The sequence below is a fragment of the Photinus pyralis genome, unplaced genomic scaffold (assembly GCF_008802855.1).
Source record: "Photinus pyralis isolate 1611_PpyrPB1 unplaced genomic scaffold, Ppyr1.3 Ppyr1.4_LG8, whole genome shotgun sequence".
NCBI lineage: Eukaryota > Metazoa > Arthropoda > Insecta > Coleoptera > Lampyridae > Photinus > Photinus pyralis.
Window position 1 is genome coordinate 29,368,939 of NW_022170819.1, and position 11,465 is coordinate 29,380,403.

Sequence of the window (11,465 nt, forward strand, 5' to 3'; positions counted from 1 at the left end):
AGTACATATTTTTAAAAGTTTACACATTTCAATGAAGCTCGATCATTTCTTTGTTCTGTTCGAGTGCTTCTGGGGGCAGGGTGATTTTCTTACCTTTGAAAAAGATTATACCGTACAGTATACTGCTTCTTAGAAGAACAATCATTCTACAAAACGATAACGAGCTACAAATGTTTTCCAGACCACATTTTTGTGGTGTTCTCACAATGTTTGAGACCTGTACATAAAATATTCAGCCGAGAATAATTTCAAACCCCCTGTGCAGATGAAGTATTAAATACTTTTGCACCCTCGTCGCAATTAAAACTGTAATTTTTAGTTCTTTTCTTCTTGGCCATCGAGCTCTTTTTCCCATTTTACGTAGAAAAGCAAAATTTCAAAAATTATATTTCTGTGAATAATTTATGGGGTAGCTTTTGTTAAAGTGGCTACAAAAGTTTATTTATGTCAAACGTCAAAATTGGCCTTATCTAATGCTAATACTAACTCAAGGGTAAAACAACACAATGTTTTAATACAATGAAAGTAACCAATGGGTCAAATTCCAAAAAATACAAAAATACTTACACGTTTTTTTTCAATTAAATCTACATGTTAATTAAAAATAAAGAAATTAAATGAAATGGTAATTCGTTTCGTCTTTGTTTGGTTTTAATTAATATTGTATCTTAAAATATGTACCTTGGTACTTGTTACAAAAATGAAATCCTTCAACCTAGTGAGACATAGGATAGTTCTTACTGATATATCCGCAAGTTTATATAGTTTTAGTGGACTACCCGAGGGGGTATGAATGCATTTTTCGTCTCTTTTATATTTCCACCATTTGAGATATTAGAATCTCCTGCGAAGCTGGATGAAAAATAGAAATATTTTTTTTCTACGAAACCACAATTCTCCAAAATAATAATGCCCAGGTGCTTTCGTTCAGGCGTTGAGTGAATTATTCAATGATTCAAGTCAAGTATGTAGCCTACTTTGTGCACAGAATAATATTAGCTTGAATGTCACACCATTTTCCAGCCATGGTAATGATGATTTAGTCTATTTGAAAATTACTAACTTTTCTATGAATAATTTATTATTATATTAAAGTCCTCTTAAAAATAAATACTAATATATTAACCTCAATGTAACAGCTTTTAAAATAAACAAATAAATAGATATAAATTCGGTCGCTTCATCAGTAAAGCTTTCCAACTGTTCAAATACTGACAAACTGTACGAAAAAATCGACACGTAGGTCTCAGCAAAGTTACATTGCGCCATTTATTTATTTAGAATAAAACTAAATTTTTTTATTTATTTTACTTATGTGTGTGGATTATAACTCCACGTAGTCCATTAGTTAAAATTAACATTATTTACAACAATACGCGTCTTGTTTCCTATATAAAATAAAATACGAGTAATAATCTATTGCTCGAATGTCCAAGTGACTGGCAGTTGTCTGATTTGAGCTATTCGAGCGAAATTATTATCTTGACTTCACAAGTCATTTATCACAGACGATGATTTTCTCATGCAATCATCTATAGGGATTAGATTAGTTAATTCCTAACTAATTCTAATACTATGTGCGTTCCTAACAATAAAACTTGTTCATAAAGTTTCCTTCATTACGTATCGATCCTTAGTGTCATTCTCTACGTCGTCACTTGGCTTTTCGCCCGAATTCCACCACTGCGTTTCTCCGCTGCCAAATGCCACAAACACGCCGTTCGTGACTAGGAACACACCCAGGGTGATCCAAAAGACTAATCTCCACTGGGAGAGTGTTTGCTAAAAGAGAGCAGATTAAGATAATGACATCGTCGTAAACCATACTTACATCCTCGGTTAGGGCTCCGGCAAGGTAAGGAGTTACCATCCCGCTGAATGCCCCAAGGCCGTTGACTATCGCCATTAGCGTTCCAGCAAAATTGGGCGAAAGGTCCAGAGCGTTCACCTTCATGCCACAGTAAAAGAAGCCCATGAACGCCATTCCGAGTGTAAAGAAGGCTACGGTCATCGTGCGATCGCATCCTGCGTATGATGCGGCTAGTATAAAGATTCCTGGACCAAGCGACGCTAAAATTCATCATTAGTGACCTGTAACGAAGTTTTGCGTTGACCCTCACCTAATGTCGTAAAGAACTTCCTTGCGAATGTGATTCTCATGTAACCGTTTACTACGAGGTAATCGCACAATCGCCCCGAGATCATGGAGACTATCCACATAACCAAGTATGGGAGTGATGCCAAAATACCGCTTTCTCTTACGTTAAACTTTAACACGCTCTTCATATATTTGGGCAAATCGGAGACCATAGTGAATAATCCCCAATCGTGCCCTAACTGCGCGACCACCAGAGCCCATAAAGGCACGGAGGTTAGCATCGCTTTCCATGGCGTCGCCCTACGAGATTTCCAAACGTCTTCTAAAACAAATCGTGAAATTCGCACCGTTTTTTGGTACGTTTAGACTTACTGAGTTCCTTTTCCAAAAATTTCTTTTCATCGTCACTAATGAAGGGGTGCGTGTTCGGTTCAGAGTAGCACAGAACGACCCAAAACGCAAACCAGACCACGCCAATCCCTCCAAAAACATAAAAGACCGATTCCCACGACTTGGTCGAGTGAATAATGATGCCGCTGGCCGCATTTCCGATCACGTTGCCCATTTGCGCACCGGAGTAAACTAGCGTGCCAAGCGTCGCCCTTTCGGAGAGCGGCACCCATTTTGACAGCAAGGCGTTTAGTGCCGGAAACGTTGTGCCCTTCAACGATTAAATTAAATTTCGCACAAGGCGCGAACGGCTCACTTTACCTCACCGAATCCAACGAACACCCGAAGCACGATCAGCCACTGCCAGTCGCCCGCCTTCACAACGACCGGTGTCAGCAAGGTGAAAAGGGCCGTCGACAGTATTCCCAATCCTAAACTGTACTTGCCACCGAATCTCTCCGCCAGAATTCCGCCGGGCAGATGAGTGAGTACGTAGCCCCAGTAAAACGAGCTGAGAACAAGACCTTGGGTCTGTTCGCTCCATGCGTAGAGATACTGATCGCTCTATAAGTAAAAAAGTCACGTTTTTTAAAGGCTTTCACCACAAGTGGGAAGCATCTACGCGGGGTTTCTTCGTCACTGATGGCTCTATAAACTCAAAAATACGCTCGATTTTTTAGGGTTTAGTGGATAACTTCACAACGAATGGGAAATTTAAATCTCTTGGGTAAGCCTTTAGGTCTGGAAGCTACGTTGGATTTGTCACTTACGCAGCCAGTTATTTCTGACCTAAATGCAACAGTCATTTGGATGTGATTACCGTTTAATGCCACATTTTATGGCCACTTTGGTATAGACTTATTATTTTGTGTTTACTCTTTGACCTTACTATCGGAGGAAGATTTTGCAATCAATTTCCGTTACTAGCCAAGTAATTGTTTTTTAACATCTCTGAATAGTTTCTCGGTCGGGTCGAGGTCATAGACGCGCTCTATGCTGCACAAATTGTTCTGCGTCAGTCACAACTGCGTCTCAACTTTAGAAATGTATCTCTTACGTATTCTGTCACGACATGGTACCCTCAAAAATGGGATTTTGGATTTAGTCAAACCTGCCAACAAAGGTTAGGGGTTCCTTTCTTCAAACAAGGTTAAAGAAACAACAAGCCCATTCTTCTTCATCTTTGCTGGTCCACAAGTCGAACTGGGGAAATTTGAGACCACTCTTTTAAAAAATCCCGCACAATGGAATGTCCAAGCCAGTTTTTTTAACGACAATTTGGGAAATAGTTCAACTAAGCGCTGCAAATTTCCATTCAACTTTCAATAGTAAAAATGCAATAAATGATCATGCAAATTATTAAAGCTAAACGATAATTAAAGTTTTCCCGTTAGCACTTTCGGTGCTGTACAGAGGAATTTTAATTAACAAATTAAATTTGCAAACACTTTCTACACAAGCTCATTGTTTATACACATAATAAAGCAAAAACGCGAAAATGCCCAAGGATATTTTAATACAAAAAAATGCGGAGCGTTTCTTTCTTCAACGTAAATTTATGAAGCGTATAATTGGATTTTGTGTTGCGTTAAGTTTTTAAAATCCAAATAATTAATTCCGTACCTCAGTTTCTAACTCCCCCAAAAAACGTCGGCGAAGTATTTTTATGGTTTATTAGAGACTTCAATGTCAAAGTTTTTTACGCAATCCCTTACCGAAATTGTCGCATTCTTGTTCAACACGGCTGCTGGATCCGGGCACGTGTCGCCGTCAGAGTGGTCGGCGATTTTTATGGGCACTACCATTTCCGTGATTGCGACAGATAAAACCACCCTCATTAGGTACGCGTTGATTACGGCCATAAATCCCATTAATCCCAAAACGTACCTTTGTGGAATTAAAAAACCTAAAACAATACAAAGATGACATTGGGCTGGAATTATCACATACTTTTTATTTTAATGTTTGCGTATCTAATAGCTGCGATTTAATGCTAGTATATTATCTCCATTTTTGCGCATTTGCCAATCTATTGCTCAGGAACACTACAAAATCCAAAACTTGGTCGCCTTGAATTCCACAGAATGCCCAACTTCTTGCACATTTAGAATCAAGTTTATCTTGGATTAAAATGGAGAAGCATAGTTTCAGTTTGGAAAATTTTTCGGTCGTAGTGTACAAATGAAAATAGTATATTTCATTACGAGTCCGGAAAGCAGGCTTTTTTCGTGCGTGCGTGACAAATTCCCGTGTGAGGCGTAGCCGAACACGGGAAGTCATGCAAGCAGGGAAAAAGCATTTCTGGACATGTAATGAACGATATTTTTTTATTATACTTCTTTTAAATCGATAACAAAAACAACAAACTCGCCAACATTTTTATTTTGTAACAGTTATAGAAAATGCGTTTTCATGGTTACTCTCAAATCATTTCAAAGGCGATTTGTTTAATTAGTTTATTTTAAATAAGGTTGACGAAACGTCAAAAAATGTCACAAAATCTCAAAGAAGTTTATCTAAATATTCAAACATCTACGAATTAAAATGCAAAATACTTACATATGAAAGATTACAACGCATATAGAATTTCTGAAAATTAGTTTACTTCCCTGTAAATTTGTATTTTAAAGCAATATTTTGGGTATTTATATTCAGCGCACGGAAAGAATCAAAGGGACCGGGAAAAGTTTTTCCGTGCGCTAGCCTGTAAAAGGTTAGATACCATTATTTCTAATACAGGTGTAAATAATGTGATTTCAATGAAGTATAATAAAAAAGCTATTTTGACACATGGCACCAAAAAATTTCTGAGAGTCTGAAATGTAGAGTGGTACTGGAGTAGAGGGGGAAGAACAGGATAGACCAGAAAAGGTCAGGAAAGAATAAGAGGTGGCAGGAACAGACGACTATACTCGTATTTCGAATGGAACTTTGCACAATTTTTCACTTATAATTACACAAGAGGTTTGTATTTTACCGAGTAAATTTGGGTTGTTAAGGTAATGAAAATCTGTTGCCTAGCAATTATACGGTGTCGCATTTTTATTAGTTGACAGTTTTTCGAGTTCAATTGCTAAAAGGAAACAGATTTGAATTGCAACAACCCAAATTTACTCGGTTTAACTACAAACCTCGAGTGTAATTCGGCAGGACAATTTAACGAACAAGAAATTCACCAAACTAATCAATTATTGACAGACGTCAAACTAGTCATATGGGAAAGGATAATGTGATAATTGGTTCGAAAATGAATAGTGAAAAAACCACTAGTGCATTTGTCGCTGGAAAAGATGCAGGTAACTTTTGCCGCTGTCAAAGTGACAATTGCACTGCGGCTTATGCGATTTTTTATACATGAGTTGAATTGTCAACAGAATTTTCCTTGCACATTCCTAAGAGTATGAGAGGTTGACCCCCCGGTCCAACAACATTCCCCAACATATTCAGTGCTCTTATCACTTGCGCCATCATTTTTGGAAAAAGCCCATCAAACCAGAGGCTTGTGGGTTAGGGAATGCCCCTTAAACAAGGAGGATTCGGTGGACCTTTATGAAAAACTCTCAGGGGTTCCTTAGGGCTGAACGTTTTGAGACAGAATGTAGTACCGGGGAGTCTGGAATACTTTCTTATCAGCCATACCCTCTAGCGTACAAAAATCTTCTGATCACTACAGGAAATACAATCTTAAATCTTTTTTTGCGCGATCGGTCATTTCTGACTATTTACCATGTGTGTTTCCATGACAGTAAGTGGAATTTACCAGTTGCTATGATTACGACGACGCCAAAATTACTTACCGATCTGAAAACAGAACAGCAAAAATACTTACCGACGCCTTTTTAAAAACAATCAGTTCAATGTTAACAGTCTTACATTACATTTAATCTTTAATTTAATCTTCGACATACCATTCGGCCACCGGCAAATACCTGGCTCATAAAGTCATAAAGGAAGTGCAAAGCTAGCAAACTACATCAGACACATGCACAATTTTATGAAATTATTAATTTCAATTTTGACAAATAAACTGGTTACCTAGTGATGTACACCATACCACTTCGATCATTTCGATTTATTCTGCTCGTTAATTTCTTAGTGCATATTTATATTGGTTGAATAATTTTAATTTCGATCGCGCAAAAAATGTTATAAGCACGTCGAACGTTAAGGGTTACCGTTCTCAGACAATAATTGGAGTCGTCGCTTCGCTCCTCCTCCAAACAATTGTCTTCGAACGGTAAAAATCCCTTACCGTTCTCCATACTTAATATACTATATTTTTGTCTGGGGGGTATTCCATACCCCTGGCCCAAAGACCTTCCCCAATATATTCAGCGCTTTTAGCACTTGCCCTAACATTTTTGGAAAAGAACCCTCAAACCAGTGCCCTGTGGGTTAGACAATGTCATTTAAAAAAGGAAGATTCGGTGGCGTTTTATGAAAAACTATCAGAGAATCCTTATGGCTGAACGTTTTGAGAGAGAATGTAGCACCGATGGGTTTAGGGGTATGGGATACCCCCAGCCATTCCCTCTAGCGCACGAAAATTTGATAACGGTAGGAAATAGAACGTTGGATCTTGTTTTTCCTGGGGGTATGGCCCAGACCCCCCCGACCCAAGAACCTTCTCCAACATATTCACTTGCGCCATCATTTTTGGAAAAGGACCATCAAGCCAGAGGCCTGTGGGTTAGCGAATGCCGTTTAAAAAGTGAAATTCGGTGGACCCTTACGAAAAACTATCAGTGAATCCTCTGAAATAGAATGTAGTACCGGGGGTCTGGGGGGTATGGAGTACCACCCACAATTCCCTCTAGCGCACAAAAACCTTATGATAACTGTAGGAAATAAAACGTTGAATATTTCTTTTTTCTGGGGGGTTTTCCAGACCCAACAACCTTCCTCAACATATTCACTGCTTTTAGCACTTGCGTAATCATTTTTGGCAAAGCACCATTAAACCAGAGGACTGTGATTTAGGAAATGCCCTTAAAAAAAAGATTTAGTAGACTTTCATGAAAAACTATCAGGAAATCAGGGCTGAAAGTTTTGAGAGAGATTGTAGTACCGGGAGGTCTGGAGGGCATGGAATACTCCACAGCCATTGCTTCTGGTGCAAGAAAATGGTATGACAACCGTGGGAAATAGAACGTTGAATCTTGCTTTTTTCCTGAGGGATATTTCATACCCATCTGACCCCCCAGTCCAAGAACCTTCTCCAACATATTCACTGCATCTTGGTGGGAATCCATGGTGGTAAAGCTCAAAACGGGGTCAGAAAGTAGACAGTTGAATAGGAATTTAACACACTAAACCTTCCCCATACTTCTTTATTAAAAAATTGTGAATAAAATCACATAGCTGGCTATGTGATTTTATTCACAATTTTTTAATAAAGAAGTATGGGGAAGGTTTAGTGTGTTAAATTCCTATTCAACTGTCTATATTCACTGCACTTACGCCAGCATTTTTGTAAAATGATCATCAAACCAGAGGCCTGTGGGTTAGGGAATGCCCTTTAAAAAAGGAAGATTCGGTGGATCTTTATGAAAAACTATCAGGGAATCCTTAGTGCTGAACGTTTTTTGAGAGAATGTAGTACCACACCCCCCAGCCACTCTCTCTAGCGCATGAAAATCTTATGAAAACTGTAGGAAATAGAACAATGAATCTTGCTTTTTGCCTGGGAGAAATGGCATACCCCGTAGACCCAACGGTCCAGGAACGTTCCCCAACATATTCAGTATTTGTAGCAGTTGGGTCATCATTTTTGAAAAAGGATAATTAAACCAAAAGCTTATGGCTTACGGAAAAAAATGCCCTTTAAAAAAGGTGCTATGGCTAGCACAAATACCACCCGCACACCTACGCATGCGCGAGTGTACCCTTTTATGTCTAAGAATACGTGTACCAAATTTGGTTTCAATCGGTTCAGCCGTTTAGCTGGAAATGCGAGTACAGCGACGGACCGACAGACCGACATCATCGAGATTTTGTTTGATTCGGATTTCTGGTGCTTCAAACTCTGTCATTGTCAGGGAATTCTTAGGGCTGAACGTCTTGAGAGAGAATCTAGTACCGGGGAGTCTGGTCATTCCCTTTAGCGCATGGACCGTCAAACCGGACCGTCAAACCAGAGGCATGTGGGTTAGGGAATGCCCTTTAAAAAGGCAAGATTCGGTGGACCTTTATAAATAATACTCAAGAGCAAATTTCGAATGAAAATATGCATTGAGAACAATTAGATGGGGGGTGGAGAGATATTGTGGAATTCAAGACAACCTAAGATAGAGGATTTGAAATCAACTCAAAAGGACGCTTTGAGGATAAATTGATATCAATTTGAGAATCATAAGAGCGGCTTACAATGGGATTTAGAAAAGGTTGAGAGAAAAGCACAGAGGGAGTTTAACAAGGATTTAATAAAACCTCAAAATATGGCAGGGAACAATGGGAAATGGAAGGATACAAAAAGTGAACACGAGGAAAATTTGTAGGGAAACTTGATGGAAATATGGGGGAACCCGAGGGAAGATGGATAACCGGAGGGCGTCTTAAGAGGAAATTTATCTAGTGTCAATTTCTTAAGTCCTAGGCCTACTGCGCCTTATGAATAACCATTACCTGCTTGGGAATTTGATAGAAACTGGATGGACACGTAAAGAAAATTTGAAGGAAACATGAGAAGGCAACTGAGCAGAGCTTGAAGGAAACATGGAGTGAATTTTAGAGGTACATACATCAGGCGAACAGAACATGAATTAGAGCATAATTTGAAAAGAATTTCGTTGAACCGTGAAAAAAACATGAGAAGCATTTAAAATGAAATTGAATGTAAGTTAAGAGGACCGTGGTACACACTCGAGAAGAACTTCAGGAATACTTGACGAGAATTTAACAGGCCAGAATTTTATTGAGGGAAATTTGAGAAAGAGAACGTGAAAGATATTTGAGAAAAATCCAGAAAATTTTCGTGGGAAGGTGCAGAGGAGGACATGAACGGAATTTGGCAAGGATGTAAGGGTCTCTATATTCAGTACAAGGCGACCATATATCTTGGAACAGTGCAAATTTACTCTTTACCCTTTTGGATATCTCGTTTTTTTTAAGATGCTGGAACTGCACCTTATCAGACATCGTTACGCATCCCTGAACGAAACCGTTATGCGCCCGTTACTGTTCACTTTCATAACTCGTTATCGTAATTGCCTCATATCTTCATTTTCAATACGTATCTAGATCTTATCCGTTCTTGAACGTGACCTATTGCGGAAGATAAACAACGCCTTTCCTGTAATCTCTTCAAAATCGGCGCCATAAAGTTTACCTAACTTTTCAAACGTTCTTTAAACGAAAAATACAAATATCTATCCAAAAACGTACAAAACAAAAAATTTGCATATAATTTGCGAGTATAATCATTTTGTGTATTAATTAAAGACCGAGCCCTTAAGTTGTACTGTTAAACAAATTAGGTACGTTAATTGTCTAAACTTCGAGGCCGCGTGGTGCTGGAAGCTGTACTTGAACTTGATAAATACAATCACTAAACAATTAAAAAAGTACTTCCTTAATAGGCCACGCGAAAGGAAACAAGTTCTTATTAATGCCACCGCTCATCAATGAAGATCGATAACTTTCACGTAATTACTCGCCAACTTTGAACATTTCTATTATTTACGCTTGCCAAATTTTGTATCTAAAAACAACAAATTCACTCACATTTTGATACAGTCAATCTCCAACCGGAAAGCATCTTGCGCCTGCACTTTTTTGACCAATGATCTCTTCAAGAAAACGTTTTGCACTGCAGTAGCATACGCGCTGAGGAGAAATTGCTATACGGTAAAGGATTTCGTTGTACTATTTAAATAAATAATAATGTCAGGTGCTCACTGATACTACAATCCCACCATTTAAAATAAAAGCGGCTATCTCGGGGTTTAAATTTTTACTCTACTATTACGAGCAGTATTAATTCCGTGTAATTGTGCGAACAGTTTGCTTTAAGTAATTCCGAAACAACGCCGCAATTACAGTGTTAGTAAATAGATTAGATGCAATATCGCAATCAAGCGCTTAATTTTTGACGAAAGCGAAATACTTCACTGAGCGAAAGACAAACGAGTAAAGAGCTAAGATTTATAATTGTACACGTTTATACGTTTATTTTGTTAATAAGTTTATCGCACAAACAGATATATCAGTTATTTAGCAACATCTGAATCACGAAAATAACTTGGGTTTCCACATAAGGTTTGTAAATTCCGAATCGTACCTGGCGGTCACAAGGGAAATTTGGGTATTCAATTAGCAAAAATAGTGGATAATTAAAGACACCCATTTTTTGTCGTGGTATATTGATATTCACAGCAACAATAATCGCGAATGAATAGAAAACACGTAGCTACCTTCGATAAGATCGACCTGAAACGTGCGTCCTTATTAACAGTTTGGTTTGCCGAAAGATGTCCGCCAAATTACAAGGGGATGTTAATTGCAAGGGATTGTAAGACTGATCTGGGCACATGATGTGTGTTGATGTTTTCCTGTCCTATGACTTTTGGAAACGGCTCAAATCTGGTAAGGGTCATTGAATTTGGCGTTGGTGTAAACAGGTTCCATAGTCCTTTTCTATTTGATAAGTATTATGTAAGAAAAAGTACAGTCCATAGTGCGTACATCGTAACAGAAGTTTTGACTTTCTTCTCCGATCTGGAGTGATAACAATTATCTCTGCTGGCGCAAATGGTTGGTTGAGCTTAGCGATAGACGAGAACACTCTCCTAGTCATAAAATAAGAGCCCAATATCAAAGAGATCAAGCTGTATAAGCTGGCATTACAAATCTTGTGCCAGGATCTACTCTTCCGTAAAGAGAATTTTATGCCTATTAGAATGATGTCTCATTTGGGGGAGAGGGGATGGAATGGACCTGTTTTTGCAATTTTTGATTTGTTTATCAGACTACAAATTAG

At 38.5% G+C, this 11,465-nt stretch overlaps 1 protein-coding gene across 1 annotated transcript; it reads right to left on the reverse strand.

Moving 5' to 3' along the window:
• Positions 1-370: 370 nt before the first annotated feature.
• Positions 371-10,628, reverse strand: LOC116178343 (sialin-like). Its single transcript, XM_031497812.1, has 7 exons — positions 10,211-10,628; positions 4,204-4,394; positions 2,810-3,052; positions 2,471-2,759; positions 2,121-2,420; positions 1,832-2,070; positions 371-1,782 (listed from the first exon to the last, which is right to left on the reverse strand). The coding sequence occupies exons 1-7, from the start codon at positions 10,242-10,244 to the stop codon at positions 1,603-1,605; spliced, it is 1,476 nt and encodes a 491-aa protein (XP_031353672.1). The 5' UTR covers positions 10,245-10,628; the 3' UTR covers positions 371-1,602.
• Positions 10,629-11,465: the final 837 nt, after the last annotated feature.

Bases quoted from the DNA above. Each gene is read 5' to 3' on its own strand.
- LOC116178343 (XM_031497812.1), bottom strand. From the start codon at position 10,244: ATGCTTTCCGGTTGGAGATTGACTGTATCAAAAT. The intron at 3,053-4,203 runs GTAAGGGATTGC...TTTTACTTATAG, and splicing joins ACAAGAATGCGACAATTTCG to AGCGATCAGTATCTCTACGC. The intron at 2,071-2,120 runs GTGAGGGTCAAC...GATGAATTTTAG, and splicing joins GAAGTTCTTTACGACATTAG to CGTCGCTTGGTCCAGGAATC.